This window comes from Nilaparvata lugens, chromosome 8, assembly GCF_014356525.2.
Source record: "Nilaparvata lugens isolate BPH chromosome 8, ASM1435652v1, whole genome shotgun sequence".
Classification (NCBI taxonomy): domain Eukaryota; kingdom Metazoa; phylum Arthropoda; class Insecta; order Hemiptera; family Delphacidae; genus Nilaparvata; species Nilaparvata lugens.
Window position 1 is genome coordinate 32,922,245 of NC_052511.1, and position 18,581 is coordinate 32,940,825.

At 33.5% G+C, this 18,581-nt stretch overlaps 1 protein-coding gene across 4 annotated transcripts; it reads left to right on the forward strand.

Moving 5' to 3' along the window:
- The first annotated feature begins 603 nt into the window (after positions 1-603).
- On the forward strand, positions 604-14,659 carry LOC111043797 (pyruvate kinase). 4 transcript variants are annotated; one of them, XM_039434561.1, is made up of 9 exons: positions 604-1,209; positions 1,982-2,136; positions 3,015-3,238; positions 4,781-4,970; positions 5,566-5,775; positions 7,345-7,526; positions 8,040-8,285; positions 11,624-11,846; positions 13,895-14,652. In XM_039434561.1, the coding sequence occupies exons 2-9, from the start codon at positions 2,067-2,069 to the stop codon at positions 14,224-14,226; spliced, it is 1,677 nt and encodes a 558-aa protein (XP_039290495.1). In that variant the 5' UTR covers positions 604-1,209; positions 1,982-2,066; the 3' UTR covers positions 14,227-14,652. The 4 variants fall into 4 exon arrangements, with proteins under 4 accessions (XP_039290495.1, XP_039290494.1, XP_022184539.2 ...); XM_039434560.1 differs by lacking the exon at positions 604-1,209 and adding an exon at positions 1,430-1,504; XM_022328847.2 differs by lacking the exon at positions 604-1,209 and adding an exon at positions 1,461-1,598 and having other exon boundaries at positions 13,895-14,659.
- The last annotated feature ends 3,922 nt before the right edge of the window (positions 14,660-18,581 follow it).

Genomic DNA, 18,581 nt, shown 5'->3' on the forward strand with positions numbered 1-18,581 from the left:
CCAGTTAGAACGTGTTTTTTTGTGCAAACAGCGGAGTGGCAAGGGTGGCATCAAGCTTGAGATTGTTGAATGTAATACATGTATTGAAATTTGTTGAAACATACCACTTCGCTATTCGCCATACAGACATTCAATTATATTCAGCACTTCCAACGAAACTATCTTCGCCGCTCAATTATATTTACACCCATAGAAGGAACGGAAATAAATGTACTACCTACATAGTTTAGTCAATAAACAATATAAAATATAAACATATTATAAGACCTATGAATATAATTCATGTACACTCAATATTTATACTCAAACTCATGTTGAAAGTGGTAAATTAAAATTTGAATTTCCTTAAATAAAAATAAATAAAATTCAGCACATTATTGCCCAATTGCGTTAAAGCCTGTTAATTTTCAATTTTAAAGGCAGAAAACCCTTCTCTGATTAGTTCTAATCACATTTAATCATGGTTCATGGAGTGATCCGTGGTCTAGTGGTCAACCTAGAGATCCCGGGTTCAAATCCCACTCAGAGCCAAAAGTTTTTGAACAGGTCACTCCCGTGTTATCGGATGGGCACGTTAACTGTCGGTCCCGGCTGAAGTATGACAGTCGTAAGGCCCATTGACGGCTCAAATGATATATCCAGGCGAGGTGGAACTTCCATCAGGAACTCCCCACCAATTAAAGCCATACGAATATTATTTTATTATTTATGGTTCAAAAATGGGAGCAGTTCGACTCAGTGATCGCGCTGATAAGCTATCGTTTTGATAAGTTGAGAATCATGCGCCTGCTACTCCCGTTTAAAGGGTGACCGCTTGAGCTAACTGCTCTGAATATGATTCATTAGTTGTAATATCGCTTCCCGGTGGTTCGGAACCCACTTTAAATTTTAGGTCCACTCATCTTCCATTACCATCCGCCTCATTACCCACGCACAAGCCTATAAGCTCATGTGGTCATCACCCTCAGAAAGAAAATTTAACAGGTTTTTGTGCCACTGGTTCTATGTTTATCATAATATTTCCCATCAATTGGAAAAAATCTGCAGTCTTTTCCAAATGCTTTCTCTTTTCTAGCATCAGATAATACCTTATCAATAGTGATGATGGAAGAAATAAATATTAAGATCCAGAGAAAACAGCCCTGTTTTACTGTGAATAAATAAAGGATAATTCATATTATTCTTAATTCTATATTGATCTTCTATCAAGTAAGTATCGTACTAGAAATGACTGCGGTTGTACGCAAATAGTAGGCTAAATGGAAGAAAGAATAAAAAGTTTTCCTTGGAAATACTCATACCCTACCTTAACCGACCATAATCTTATATAATATTATGGTATCTTATCTTAGCTAATTCATACCATAGCATGTAAGAAATTATTAAATAACTCCAAGTAGGAGTTTCAATGATTGACTTGAAATAGCCTACACTCAATTGTATTTTACAGCTGTCAAAGTAGTTATGGGTGTCAGTAGTTTTATTTGATAGATTAATATTCAAGGTTAGTTTTTGAGTACCGGTATTGAGAAAGTAGAATTAATAAATTATATTTTTATAGCATTAATCAATTTAAATATCCCCATTCAATATCCACTGTAAGTAAGATTAAAGTAAATTAATTGTATTTTTTAAAATAAATGTTTATTGATACCTTTCTAGCAAATATTTTAGAAATCTTATAAAAGATCTAAAAACACATTGTAATTTTTAAAAGAATCTACTGCTCTATACGACACTTTATTTATTTCTTAGAATACTCAAGTGAAATAAAACTACTATTAAATAATTCAAATAATATCTATTCTACTGAATTTAAATGTTTACATGGATAAAAATCATTTATGGAAATGATTTTAATAAGAATATTTATAAAATATAATATTAAGTTAGTTTTAGTTTTTGTTGTTCACATTAGTCGTCATAAATTTAATACAATAACACGCTGTAACATTTCAGTATTTTATTCATCTGTACACAGCTAAATCACATTGGAAGAGTAAGAACTTGTTTAAACAAAAAATTCAAAGTATTTCCAATATTGGAAAATCTTGTTTCGAATCAAGATGATGTCTCTTGAGGATCGAGCTTCAGGGGTCAGTCGAGAACCGCTGTCCAAATTTGTGTGTACAATAGGTATGTAGGCTTACTACATCTCCATATCTGAATACAAATTAATAGGCTTAGTAACATCTAAATAAATTTATCAATATTTGGAAATAGTATTTTCTAGTTATGCCTGTAATTTCATGTCGTTTAGACTACATAAACACAAAAAAAAAATACTATACAGTAACTTGTTACCATGAAATGTTTAAACATATTTTTTTAAAAGATTGATTTTCCTAGAATGAGTATTATTTGCACGATACTTTACTAATTTCAAAAATTATATATGATTATGACTTCTTGTTCGATTACAATGCAATAATGACTCTTTTTTGTGAGTTTTCCACAAAATTCATTCACATTATCAGCATATTATTTTATAATTCAAATTATTGAGAATAATCCTTATATTTGAAATTTACACTAGACACAGAAGAGATGCTCTGTCGTATTAATTCTACTTTATTTTTTCATGTAAACGGAAAACTGTTTTATCATTTTTCACACTACAAGATTTGAATTGTCTGGTAATAAATCATTTTTTAGTTTAATAGACAATATTATATTGCATTGTGAATTCTTAAAACTCCAATGATGGAGAATGGTTTATGGACTGTTCCAAATGGACTACTGCTATTCTTTGCTTTATAGGAGCAGGATATACTTATTATTCATTTCTTAAAATTAATGTTCATTTCATTTAACTTATATAAATTTCCTATCAATTGGAAAATTATTAATTTTAGGTTTTCACTAAACTCTCTTCTTGAAAATCACTTATTAAAAAGTTCTAATCAATGTTGAATAAGATTTTTTATGTTTATTCAATTAATCTCTAGTATCTTGAGTGCTTACGGTAGTTCTTTAATACGACTTCTGGAGAAATTCTCATTTCTTTGTTGAAGGGCCTTCAAGTAGCTCCCTACCTGCTCTGGAATCACTGCTGGAGGCAGGCATGTCAGTTGCTCTAATCAAATCATGTCTGATGAGCACTGACGAAATTCTGCAAACTGTCAGAGATATTCGCGAAGCCGTCAATATGTACAGTGCTCAAATCAACAGAGCCTATCCACTTGCTTTAGCCCTCGAAATTAAGGGTCAGACCATACATACTGGTCAACTTTTTGAAGTGAGTATATTCTATAATAATGTAATACTAGGATATTTTCAAAATTCTATCATTATTTATAATTAGACCTATACTTTTTCCCGGCGCCTCCACAAAATATGTAAAGTAGATGAGACGGTGGCACATTCTCAATAACTATGTAACCTAATGCCTTCACCAAATATGTAAGCGAATGGTGGGAAGAAAAAGAAAAACTATAGCTTTCGGTTTTTATTTAACATCAAAAATTATTTATTTAATACGAATATTCCAATATAAAACGGTGCGAAACGGAAGCAATTGCAATTGAGATAAAGGAAAGATTACAACTATATAATCAACAATCAAAATTTCTGATTATAATAATCAGATAATAATTTAAGAGCTACTCGCTCAGCTGATCTGTGGTCGTTCAGTTTTTCTTGATAATAAAAACAAAATTACTATTTAGAATTATGAGTCTGAAAAATAAAAAAATGTACAATTAACTATTATCTTACTTTACCTTGAAAAATTGTCCCTTAGCCTGAATCCTCAAGGTCCGGTTAAAACACTCCCGATTTTAAATAAAAAAAATATATGAAAAAAACCTCTGCCAGTTGATTGAATTAATAACACCAGCTTCCCCTACAAGATTCATGAAAACACAAGTATGTAGGTTTAAACTGCCCGAACTGTGACAGCCTATAATAATTGAATTCTCAAGACAGAATCCTTCAGGTAACCAATGCCTCAACTAACTTCACGAACGGTTCAAAGAATACGGTCCTCGAAAGAAAAATTCAAAATCGATTTATGTGAAAAAACATGCAGCCTTGATTCACAGATCAAAAGTCGACACACTCTTGTTTGTATAGCATGGAGCTAAAAATCATAATATTGCCTTCACGAAACGTAATAAAACACACGTTTGATCTTTGTACATCGGAGATCTTCTCGCTTTATCAATTACATTTAATAATTAAATCGGCGACCTGATCTCCAATTCACAAAATAATATTTCAAAAATTGAATGGGTTCTGATGTCATGTATGACATGACTCATCAGTAGAGAGCCTATCTATAGGGCTGTAGTAAGGATAGATTACACTAAATATTTTTGTGAACATTCTCAGTAGAAGTAATTCTCCTTCTAATTCCACTGTTTACAGTATTACTTCATTTTTCAAATTTTCAACTTCTATTATGTAGAAATATATTTTTCAATGTTTCGATTGATGTTTTTCTCGATAAATTGTACAATAGAATATATATTTTCTAAATCAAGGCTAACGACATGTTTAATTATCATAGTTTGTATAAATTTTATGGTTGTTTATTTGTTGAGTATTTTCAAAAGTTCGTCATAATAAAGTCTGGTATTTTTATTCGGGGAAAGTAAGTTAAATTTTTATTAAAAAATACATAATAAATCTTGATTATTTCAGGTATACCGTAATCGATTTGTCTTCCAAAGAAAAAAATCTTATTAATCATAATAATATATATTAATGATATCATATCATGGTTCTATCTTAATTCCATTATTACATTTTATATTATTTTATCTCGGTTAAATTCCAGGGAGGAACAATAGAAATTCCAGAAGGCAGTAATCTGATTTTAACCACAAACGAGGACTGGAAAAGTAAAGGATCTTCTGAAAAAGTATTTATCGGCTGCCCTCAAAAGATGGATTATCTAGATCAAGGAACTGAAATCAATATTGACAATGGAGAAATATTGCTGAATGTAGATTACATCATGGGAGAAGGTGATAATATGCATATTTTACCCCTTTCTTGTTTGAGAATTTTTATGAAATTATCGTATGCCTGTAAGATGAAATAGGCCTACTGCCTCTTTTTCTTATTCAGATTATCAATTGTACATTGGAGCAGTGAAAAATCTAGAATATAAGAATAAAAGTGCATTAGATAACCGTAGCCTGTGAATAAAACACATTCAATTAGTTTTCATAATAATTGGTAAATTGAGAATCAACCAATAAAATATGAAATAACAATGTTAAAAATCGCTCGTTATTTTTGTAAAAGTGAACTCTCACTGAATATTTTCTACAAGAACATTCATAAATTTAAATCTTGTGATAGAAAAACATTTTACAATATTATATTTAATTTTTTTTTGTAATAATTGAATTTCAATTCAAATCGCATCGCAAATAGTTACAAGTTCCTGAAAAAATTATAAATCTGACAGAATAGAAGAATATTTATGAAAGGAGGCCATATTATGAACTTAAATTTCCTCATTTATATTTCATAGAATGGAACAAATCCAAGATGTAAACTAATTATTTATAGAATAAGTTCAATAAGTAAGTTAGAGTGTTTTCTCATTTTTAGAAGAAGAGGACATAGTATGCCAAGTTATAAAAGGTGGTACACTTCAAGAAAATAAACCAGTGCAATTATCTGGAATCCACTTACCTACAAGTAATTTGACTCAGAAGGATTATGATGACATCGATCTAGCCATCAATTTGAGTCTGGATTATATTTTTGTCCCGAGCGTTCGGAATGAGAGAGTAATGGAAGATATCAGAACTTTCAATGGTGTGTGAAATATTTATTTTCTGATTGGCGTTTGGGACTACGGCACACTCGGCCACAATGGACGCTCCACCAGTCGTGCGATTCTGGTGACAACATAAATTTAGATCACTCCTCCAATATTGCCACCAAGCGGAACAAATATTATGAATAAAAATATATCACATTTTAACCAGCAATCAAAGATTACGAATATGGTAGTGGTGACTGAGTGTTTGCGATTTTGGAAGCGTAATGGGACATGCTCTAAGTGACCCAATGAGCGCCATCAGCTGATGGATGAAAAATCGGGGCCTTCTATTCTGCCAACACACTTTTGGTGGTGCGTTTGATCGCGCTGCCAAATCGTAATGTGACATGCTCCCATTTAATTGTACGATATCGCTTGATCGCTCCTCCAAGGTGGAGCCATCATGGTGGCCAAGTGTGCCATAGGCCTTATTCAAACAATTCCAAACTTTTCATATCATTGACTGATGTTCTTTTATGATACGCCTGTTGGCTACAAAGCAGCTTCACGCAGATATTTCTTTGCTAGAAAATTGTGAATGAATTGGACTATAAAAAGCATAAATTGTATATTTTTGATTAATACATTTTTATATACCCTATAGAACTAGCCGCCAGGCTTCGCTTCGCTCGAACCCCTGGACCTCCTGGACCCCCGATTGGATCATCCAAAAATGAGATCAGCGGGCTCGCTTCGCTCGCCTGCATTTTTCATTTGAGCATGCTTCATTCCATCAGAAAGTCAAAGTACTGAGAAAACGCAGAAAAGCTGAGAAAAACGTTGGAAAAACGATGATTTTGGGGCGTATATTTGATCAAATATCAAAGTCACCTCATCACAACATTTTTAGACCCTAACTAAACTTCTGTACCAAATTTGAACATTTTCTGTTTATTACTTGATGAAAGAACTGAGAAAACGCAAAAAACTGCTAATTATGGCGTATCTTTGGCGTTATTTCAAATTCCTTCTAACACAACATTATTACACCCGAGCTGAGCTTCTGTAGTAAATTTGAACATTTTCTGTCCATTTGTTCTCGATAAAGTTGAGAAAGTGCAAAAAAACGCAGATTTTGGGCGTATCTTTGGCGTTATTTCAAGTTCCTTCTAACACAACATTATTACACCCTAACTTAGCTTCTGTACTAAATTTTAACAATTTATGTTCATTTGTTCTTAATAAATCTGATAAAAAGTAAAAAAACGCTGGAAAAACGCAGATTTTGGGCGTATCTTTGGCGTTATTTCAAATTCCTTCTAACACAACATTATTACACCCGAGCTGAGCTTCTGTATTAAATTTTAACAATTTATGTTCATTTGTTCTCGATAAAGCTGAGAAAACGCTGGAAAAACGCAGATTTTGAGCATATCTTTGGAAATTTTTCCAAATCTGTTCTTAGTGCGCCTCTAAAGTGCCAACTGAACATACCTACCAAATTTGAACGTTTTTGGCCCGGTAGATTTTTAGTTCTGTGAGTGAGTGAGTGCCATTTCGCTTTTATATAATTATATAGATACTGACAAAGCATATGATATAGATTGATTATTCAATTACAGAGAGACGGCATAGTAATATTCTCATCGTAGCAAAGTTGCAAAACAAACTTGTGGATGAAAATATTGAGAATATTGTAAAACAAGCCGATGCTATAATTCTAGTGAGAGATGCACTGAGTGTTGAAATGAGTGGAGAGAGAATTGTATCTGTAATGGATAATATCTGCTCCATGTGTAAAAAGGTATGGTATTCAAGAATATTGAAATTAATAAGATAAATTTGGAAGAATATTGATACTGATTAAGAATTTTGTTACAAGAGGGAACTGTTATATTCATGATCACATAATAATATTTTTCAAAGGAAATGGATATAGGCCTTATCATTGTGTTGGGAACTTTAAACATCAATTAGCACATAATAATCTTATATCCACTGTGCACAATAGTTGGCGATCAAATTGCACTCCACTCATTCAAACTTTCAATCTACAAATCAGTTCATATTATAAAAGTATTCATGAACCCTAGATATAAAAACATAAACTCAAAAAGTAATTGAAAGTCTTCCAAAAACTACAAAAATCATTAACCCTTCACGGAGATTTCAGTAATCATATCAATAAAATTATATTCTGTTTGATTTATAATTATTATTGTAGTCAAAACTGTTATAATTTCTCTCAATTAAAAAACACATCAAAATTTTTCTTAAAGTTTTACCACAATTTTGCTATCGATTTTCTTTTGAACAGCTCGGCAAACCAGTGCTCTTGGAAGGAGGCGTCTTGTCTTCTATGAGTTCAGGAAAAGATCCATCATTGTTGGAGGTGCAAGATGTGGTCACGTGTCAGCGAATCGGGTTCGATGGCTTTGTGCTGGGAGATGTGACAGCCAATGGCTCAAATCCGGCCAAATGCTTGAAAGAAATCGTCTCCATCTGCTGTCAAGCGGAGTCTTCTTCTTGGCAATCACATTCCTTCCACAAACTTGTCACTCCAGTAAGTTCCAGAATCGCAGCTTACGCCAGAATTACTGAAAAATAGTTATATTTTCTCTTGAATAATTTTTTACTGATATTAGGTAGAATGAGAACAAATTTACTGAAAAAATAGTTATATTTTCACTAAAATAATTTTTCACTGATATTAGGTTGAATTAAAACAAATCCACTGAAATGCATGACCAGTTAATTCATTTAACAATTAAACGAATTATTGAATTTGTTGTACGTATATGTTTTGCTTTTCTTGTAAACCGAACACAAACAAGGAATCAATGAGATATTAAGTAGAAATTTCGATAATAAATTATCAACTTACTGATAGCAGAAGGAAACAAATAAGTCAACAATTGAAAATGCATAATTTTCCAGCTAAATTTTCTGAAGTGGAATAAAGCCAAATAGACTCCAATATACTCTATAGAATTTCTATTTAAGAGTTTATTTTCAAATTTATTTACTCATTCAATACCATAGTGTCACTTTTATTCGAACAATCCTACCATTAATAAACCACTCCATGGAACAAACTTGATATGAAATTTTCAAGTAAGCCATTTAAAATATACTAGCAAGAATTATTCGGAGAATTTATGAACACTATAGAGAGTTTTTTTTCTGTTAGGACATCTTCCAATCTTTCCTTGAACTTAACATAGTTTGTCTCTCCTTCAATTTCTGGGGAAAACAGCAGTTGTGACATTTCCCCCCCAATGTAGGAATAAGGCTTTTTCTTATAGAATTCAAGATTATGTTTGTCCAAAAACAGTCTATCCCTGCTTCTTGTTTGATGTTTATGAAAGAGACCTGGTTTTAGAATATTGTCAAGGTATTTTAGTATCTAACTCCCATAGAGATAGATAGGACCCTGAAACAAATGAACTCGATAAACACGTAATTATAATGAGTAGATGTAATAAAATTCAAAATAATTAGAAGTTGAAATTTGGATGAGAATTCTTTCTTCACACACAGATCGAAAGTCCATGTGAGAAAAAATACATTTCAATTCAATTCAAATTAATTCACAAATAAACATAATACACGAATATGAAATACAATATACATAATATATTTTTGAATCCCACTACTAGACTATTCATCTGTGTGATGGTTGACGGGAGGTGGGGGTTAGTTTAGGAGGGATGGCATTTATCGTATGCATAGTGCTATCATACCTTACGCTATCTTTTCTCTAGTAAGGAATCTTTTTTCTAGTAATAAGGTATTTTTTCTCTAGTAAGGTATATTTTCTTGTATCAGTTGTCTCTGGTACTACATTGTATTATATTGATATGCTCTGTATATTGTTGTTACGGAAATAAAAATCTGGTGTGGTACACTCACACATCTTTCCTTGCTCATATTTGAAACTACGATCAGACTTATGTAAATGTATATAAATATATAAAAGCGAAATGGCATTCACTCACTAACTGACTGACTCACTCGCAGAACTAAAAATCTACCGGACCAAAAACGTACAAATTTGGTAGGTATGTTCAGTTGGCCCTTTAGAGGTGCACTAAGAAATCTTTTGGCAATATTTTAACACTAAGGGTGGTTTTTAAGGGTTTAAAGTTCGTCTTTTAGCATGTATATTCTTCTTATTTCAATCTCTTAATTATAATAATTGAAATGTCCATACCATATGTTAATATAGAACTATAATCTAGAGAGAGTACCTCTTCGAAACAGTTGTTAACACTGGTAACTAAATTAATAATTTTGTCAGGTTGACATTAAGTTGAGTTGACTTTGTTAAGTTGGCACCAAGTTGAAGATTGAAATTCATTTATCGCGGAAAAATTGATTGGGCACTGCTACTTCAATCAGAGTTATTCCTGGGAATATTATATTACTAGCCGTCAGGCTTGCTTCGCTCGCCATATCCGTTTAGCCAGACGTTTAGTCTGGACCCCCGACTGGATCGTCCTAACATATGATAAAAATACTCAAACGAAAAATGCAGGCGAGCGAAGCGAGCCTACTGATCTCATTCTTGGACGATCCAGTCGGGGGTCCAGGGGGCTCCGCTAGACGGATATGGCGAGCGAAGCGAGCCTGACGGCTAGTGTGTATATATAGCCTAATTGTTTTCAGAGTACTTTTTCCTTTGTGTAAATTGTGAAATTCGATTTTTTTAGTCATTTTTTTGAAGTCGTCAAAACAGCTGTTCTACAGATAAAATATCTCGACTATGTATGTATACTTTTTATGAACTGCGCTACCTACCTACCTCATGCACGAGAAGAAGGTTACTGAGTCCATTTCTCAAGGATGGGGTGGACCCCCCCATTAGTTTCCCAGAAAGGAGACTCATGCCAGTTGATAAAGCTGATAAATAACTATACAGGGTATGAATTTGAAAAAAATCGGTCAAGTTATTTTTGAGAAAATCGTGAAAAACATGGTTTTTTAGTAATTATCAGCCATTTTTCTCAAGAATATTACGGAGCTCCTGCAATTTTCCCAGAAATGAGACTCATGTCAGTTGATAGGGCTTATAAATAGCTATCCATGGTATAAATTTGAAAAAAATCGTTAGAGCCGTTTTCGAGAAAACCGTGAAAAACATGGTTTTTTAGTGATTATCCGCCATTTTGAATTTAATTTTATTGAATTTCTTATTGTCTAATGAATTTTATTGAATTTCTTATATGGTATAATGACCAATTTAAAATTTCAAGTCAATCGGTTGATTAGGAATGGAGTTATCGTGTTCACAGACATACACACATACACACATACACACACACACACACACACACACACACACACACACACACACACACACACACACAACACACACACACACACACACCACACACACACCACACACACACACACACACACACACACACACACACACACACACACACCACACACACACACACACACACACACACACACACACACACACACACACACACACACACACACACACACACACACACACCACACACACACACACACACAACACACACACACACACACACACACACACACACACACACACACACACACACACACACACACACACACACACACACACACACACACACACACACACACACACACACACACCACACACACACACACACACACACACACACACACACACACACACACACACACACACACACACACACACACACACACACACACACACACACACACAAATCATGTTTTTGGACTCAGGGGACCTTGAAACGTATAGAAAACTTGAAATTAGGGTACCTTAATTTTTTTGGAAAGCAATACTTTCCTTACCTATGGTAATAGGGCAAGGAAAGTAAAAATTGAATTGAATAAATGTGACTTGTATGTGAACAGACTGCAAAGCCGATAGACCCAGCGCAGGCGATAGCTCTATCAGTGGTGGAGACAGCTTCACGGATAGCGGCCGCTGCGGTTGTGGTGATCACAACGTCAGGAGCGTCAGCCCGCCTCATCAGCCGCTACCTGCCAAGGATGCCGGTCATCGCAGTCACCAGCCACTCACGTGTCGCCAGGCAACTTGCCATCTGGAAAACGGTCCTACCCTACCATTATGTTGGTGAGTCAAATGGGTTCATGATAAGATGTGTGTTATCAAATCAGTGATAGGGATTGAATTGGAACAACATCTATTGTTATGTTTGTGTTATTGTTCAAATAAATTATTGGCCATATCTGTGCATACTCATCATGAAAAAGTGTTACTACATCTCAGCAAACGCTGTGTCAGAACTAACCCCTTCATTTTACACGTGGTAAACTAGTCCCTTTCTTCTTGTTAGTGATTCTGTAAAATAGATTGTTCTTCTCTTTCAAATTCAATACTGTTTCCATAGATGGTGTGGAGCAGTATCTTCGTGAAATCCATTTTTTTATTGTAATTTGACTGCAATCTAACACTTTAGTTAATGAACAGTTCAATTCTAGCTCAAATTAATACGTTAAAGTTTGACACTAAAGGGGTATTCACTCCTTCACAGTCTAAGTGAGCAATGTCCATGCACGGTTTCTTTCAGAATCACTCTTACTACATTTAAACGAGATCTGTAGGCTTCTTCCTTTTCAGTCTTCTCACTGTATTAGAGTTGTCAATGAGGTGTAGAGCTTGGATGTTCTGATGATTATGTAGAGTCTCTTCATGGTTTCTGGCAGCCTTTGTGATCATGACATCGACTTCTTCCATCAGCAGGTCCCTGTGGAGATCCGAGTTTCTGACAAAGTATGGAGCATTGACAGCATTCCTTAAAATCTTGTTCTGGAATTTCTGGATGGTGTTGATTTATCTATATAATAGTAATTTATTAGGTTGAAAGGCTTGAATTTCTCCCCAATAACCAGTACATTTTCGAGTATTTGAAATCCAGTTCTTCTTTTTTTTGACGTGTGACTTCCATCGTAGTTTTGGATGTAGTGTCATTCCAAGATACTTAGCTTCATTTGCAAATGGAACTTCTTTGTTGTTTAATCTTATTGGGATGTACACATAATGCCTATTTGTGAAGACAACATGTGTGGACTTGCTTTCATTCAACTTAATCCGCCAGGTTCTAGTCCATTTCTCAATTTTCTTGATGGCTTCTTGCGCTTTACTTGTAGCTTCCTCATTAGTTTCTCCAACTGCTAAGACAGCTGTGTCATCTGCAAAGGTTGCAATAGTGTCATTTTCTGGCACAGGAAGATCGCTGGTGTAGAGCAGGTACAGAGTAGGGCCCAATACACTTCCTTGAGGTATTCCAGCTTTAATATTGGTGTTAGTCCTGAGTAGCTATCACCTTGTTTCACTCGGAAGAATCTGTCTGACAGGTAAGATTTTAGCAATGAGGCATATTGCTGAGGTAAAATTTTTTGTAGTTTTTTAATAAGACCTACATGCCACACTTTATCAAATGCCTGAGCGACGTCTAAAAAGATAGCAGCACAATATTTTTTCTCTTCTTTAGTCTTCTCATTTACGTGAGTAATTTTATGGACTTGCTGAACTGTTGAATGTTTTCCTCTAAATCCAAACTGATGATCAGGAATGAGTTGTCCACTCTCTATCACATGTTTCAGTCTGGAGAGCAAAACTTTTTCGAAATCGTGAAATCCAATAATTGCAATAATACCCTCTTATATTACTTCTAATGTTTCATTCACAGGTAAATCAATTAATAATGTTGTAGTTTTATCTCTCGTAGCATCATGGACAGTCCAGTTGAAACTTTATCAAATCAAGTTATTTTCACAATTTACACAATGCAACTTTGGTTGTTGATGAATGATGAGTAGTGACGTTCAACTGAGGGAAACAGTCAATACTTCAATTAAAAAAAAAGAAATTATAAATTTGGTTTTTGAATTTAATGGATTCAATTGGAATTATTAGTTCTGACAATTAATGATGGAACATATTGTTATAAAAATTATTGTAGGGCTGGGGCTTAAATGTTTCTTGTGTTACAACTGTGCTCTTTCCGTCCATTTTTATCCAATCGCAGTTCGCATCGAATTTGTTATCAAACACAAATATTGTCTGCTGCTATCGTCCAGTCATATATTTTTCTATTATTTCCAATTGTATTGATAAAACAATTATGAATAAACAACATTCTCAATCCATTTTTGCAGCTCCTGAAGTGAAAGACTGGCAAACCAACATCGACCTTCGCCTGCAGGCGGGAATCGATCTGGGAAAGAGCAAATCGATAGTGCAGCCAGGAGACCCCCTGGTGCTTCTGAGCAACTCCCGCCCAGGTACAGGCTTCACCAACACAATGCGCGTCTTCTATGCATCACAGGCTGACCCCTGGCTCAACATAACTTCCGAATTCATCAACCAGCCCGTCTATAAACCTGAGCAAAACTCAACGGGTGACGTCGTACAACAGTGTCCGTACTTGTTGCAAGCTGCCTGCGTATCTTCCGATGAAAAGGCATCTGAACCAGAGATAATTATTTGACGGGGTTTTTGGCAACGAGTAATATTGTCGAAGAGACTTGGTATAAGCTAAATGGAAATTTACCAATACCACAGATTATTTGATTGGGTTTTTGGCAACGTGGGATACTTTGGAAGAGAACTGATGCAAATTATTTGTGAGTACCTATTACAAGTTGAACAAAAACTAATAGAATTTTGGCTGTACAGTACTTTATTCTTTCAATTACAAAAAACCACATGAATTGAATTTTGAAATTGAAGAGAAAATCGTGATCCTTGAAAGAATAAAAGAGAATATAATGAACCCGTGTTCTATTTGATTGTGTCATGTTAACTAGCTTTTTAGTGATTTCAACTGTCTTAGTAGAAAACTAATTGAATTTGAAAGTTGTATTATGTGCTATATAAATGAATAAATAAGATTCTTCGACTTTTGGAAGCTGTCAGCGGAATTTGTCACTCTTCCTCATCCATATTTATTTTGGTTCCTCAATATTATCATTATCGCAATATTATTGAATTAAAAAATCCTCTATTCGAAAACTCAGCAAATTTGAGAGTTTGTCGGAGTACCTAAATAGTTCCTAAAAAATCTCCAAAACATCAAGCTATTTTTGGTTGTTGCGTTACTACCGGCTAAATTATAATGTTTATGAAATAATACAATTAGTCGATAGAAATATATTTGTTCCTTTATTGATAATTATAGGTTTGAGATCTTTTGGGATGAGCATCATAGTTTCTCTTTGATATTTCTTCTAAATCTACAAGAATCTCTTCAGTCTCTTGTATCTAAATTACTTTCCAGACAACGCTACTTCTGTCAGTTGGTGTGGAAATATTAATATCGGCTAGAAAATCAATGAAACCGTATCATCCACCCGGCAATGTTTACCACGCGCTCGCAAAGTATGAATCAAAAGAAATTTCAATTTAAACTTTTCTTCTCTGCCTGGATCCAACGTCTTTTGAATATTTCCAAGCCTTTCGTTGGATCGATGCTTTATGATGCAAATTCTTCAGTTTCATAACATCTGAGAGCAGGCTGAACAATTTTTCTCTAAGGATAACTTCAAAGAATGATTACTATTCATGTATTCCTAAAAATCGATGAAACCTAGAAATTATCTTGGAATTGGTGCTCAGTGAATGAATGGTTCTCCTAAGAAATGAGATACGGTATTAAATAAGGAAAATTTTAGTTACTTTACCAGTTGAATAGAAAATAAATTAAATTCTCTACAAATATGGTAAACTATATAGGAATCAAACTATCAAATGCAACTGCTACTGTCTAATATCAGCCTCATATAACTTTGACCACAACAAAATAGACTACTCCCAGCAAATGTAAAAGAGAAATATTAAATTAGTCTGCAAATAAAATAGTACCTAATAATAATGATTGCTGCTGAGTTATTTTCAGTCATCTATCTACAGCTATTCTTTAGTTTCTATATAATTTGAGGTATTATGATAATAAGCTCCACTATTTGGAATATTCATGAGGTCTATATAATTGGGCTACAACTACAAATCGCTTGTATCTTCTATACGCAATATCTTATTGAATTGCTCAAATTGCACATACCATGACTGATTGATTATTAATGATTTTTGGAACAACAGAATGAAATGTAAAAGAGAAATAATAAATAGAATTGGAAGAATGTAATCTGTACAGATTAAAGAGAAAGCTAACTATTTATAAATCATTATCATGAATGCATTGCAAAATTCGAGATAGTGGCTCGATCATAAGTAGCATTCGAATCATTCCAGAGGCGATCAGTTACATGAATATGGCAAAGGATCGTTTGAGATTTACGTCAACCGAGCAGAGTATTCCACTGGAATTCCATTGCTTTAATGTGTCTGAACATGGAGCTGACTACATTTTTGGTTGCAGTAGATCTGATATAGCTTCCAGGTTTGTTGCTGCAGTGTGTTGTATTGAATGTGCGCAATCGATAGGACAATGAGAGAGATTGAAAACATTCCAGAAATTATCAAGCAGAAGTAGGCTACTGCTAGATATGGCAATCTAACAATATATTGATGATGTAGATCACGCAGATATCCCGGATGAAACAATTATTATCCAAAATTGGTATATTGTTTGTTCATTGTTTTGTATAATTTATTAACCTAGGTCTAATGGACGGCACCATATGCAATAAAATAATTCATTAAATTATTAATTTAGTTATTTTACTCTTATAATTTGTACCGTACTTTCCATTATGAGAAAATAATTATACTGTATTCACATACAATATTTATTAAACAATTTATAATTATTTCATATCGAAGTATCATCAAACTGGAGTTTATCCAATATAAAAAGGCATTTGTTTTTTGTTTAGAATACTTCATGAGCATGAGAATATAATCTCAATGCATTACAAATTATTTCGATAATGACAATCAAGAAAGAAAAATATCGTAATGTCGTAATAGGCTATGCCATTCTGTACATGAAAAATGGCAAATCCAAAGAAGTTATTGGTATGACTGGATTTTTGTTGAAACCAGGAATTTGACTCACTTATACAACGTTGATAATGAGCAATAACAAATTCATAAACTTTAATAAGTGATTATGATCAGATTATGGGGATTCAAACTTGATTTATTGGATTGAATGCCGAAATTTGTGCTTTGACCATACAAAAAAGCCTATATCCTATAAGGTATCAAATACTATAGGTATATTCATCCTTAAATTGAATTTGCAAACAAGTCTTCCCAGGAAATTGTAACTGCGAAAAAGAAAAGAAAAATACATTAAAAACAAGATCTGAACCGGTTGGCTAATTAGTGATTCTCACTCTGCTGTCAGTTCACCGACTTTCCAATAATAACATCGTAATGGCGATGCTTTTTTACATTCTTTCATGTTGTAGCTCTGACCTACATAACTCAAATTCCAAATTATCTAATGAGAAGAACATTATTGGATCATCAAGTCCAGCTTCATTATTGGATGATTTTCAAAATGAGGAATGTATATCATCTTGTTGATACGGTAGTGGAGTATTATTCATAGTTTAGACTCAATTTCTGAATCTATGAATGAATTACAACAAAATTTACATGAATAGCTGCAATAGATACTCATATATCATTGATGAGAATAATGAATGAATCGATGAAAAATTTTATTGTATTTAAAATCAGTATGACTATAATTTGAAATGAGACACCCGAATTATTGTGATTTGAATTAATAAATAAATTAATGCTGAACTTGAGATCTAGAGTTTGATGTGCTCTTACATCTAGGCCAATAAGTTCTGATATTCTTTCAAAATCTCTCAACAAAAAATGAAAATCAATAAAAATTATTATTCAGTAGAATAAAATAAAAATCAAAAATAAATACCTAATAATTTGAAAGAATTATTGAACGCAATTCAAAATTTGTAATTCCATCTGTGAAATAGTTAGCATATTCTTCTAGACTTCCTAGAGCACTTCAGTCATTCTGGAACATCTTGGTCAAATAGTTCGGATCTATTGATAAGTTACTCCTACATAGTTTATTTAAAATCTTATTTTCGTTTGAACAAATCATTGAAGGATACACGACACGAAGTTTTATCAAAAATGAATATGCGTTTGAAATGAATGAATAAAAATCGAATAATGTATCCAAGCCCACTTTGCACACCTTAAATAGCAACAAGATAGTATTTCTGACAAACTCTCAACACTATTCGAACGTTACAGAGTAGCCTACTACACACAGTACAGAATATTAATGTTCAAAGCGTTTGAAGCCTATCAATATCCAACGCCGTATAATTTTCCAATCTGAGAAGGAAGAAATTTGAACCAGGCATAAGTGGGTCAACCCAAGTACATGTATTTGAGAGTGAAGATTACCTTTACTACTCAACATCAACTTGTGAAACTGGATTCGAAGCGACCTCTCACACGACAGCATCCACTGCAAATTGATAAAAACATCGAGCAACAAAATTGAAGTGAGCGATCATATAGATTACACGCTCTTCGCTAGTGATTAGCATTTTCTCGGAGCAATAAATTGTTTTTTAATTAAATTTATATTGGTGCACTCTTGAGTTATAAGAATTCTTCCTGATCTTTCTTTGGATGAATTTGACCTAATACTGTCAAGAGTTTGGAGTGATTGGATGTTAAATATAATCATGCAGGGAACTTCTTATAAAATTAGAAAGTTTTGAATCACCCATTTATTTAAAATAGTGAAAAACGCATTTATTTTATGCAAGTAGGCTGAACATCGTATTTTCTAATAGAATTCTATTCTCAATGTCTCAAGTCTTTAGAGAAATAATATTTTTCTGTAATAAATTATGAAGCGAATTCGCTACAATTTTGTTTTTG

Excerpts from the sequence above, each read along its gene's own strand:
- LOC111043797 (XM_039434561.1), top strand. The coding sequence starts at position 2,067 with ATGATGTCTCTTGAGGATCGAGCTTCAGGGGTCAGTCGAGAACCGCTG. Across the intron at positions 2,137-3,014 it reads CAAATTTGTGTGTACAATAG|GGCCTTCAAGTAGCTCCCTA; the intron begins GTATGTAGGCTT and ends TCTTTGTTGAAG. Across the intron at positions 5,776-7,344 it reads AGATATCAGAACTTTCAATG|AGAGACGGCATAGTAATATT; the intron begins GTGTGTGAAATA and ends ATTCAATTACAG.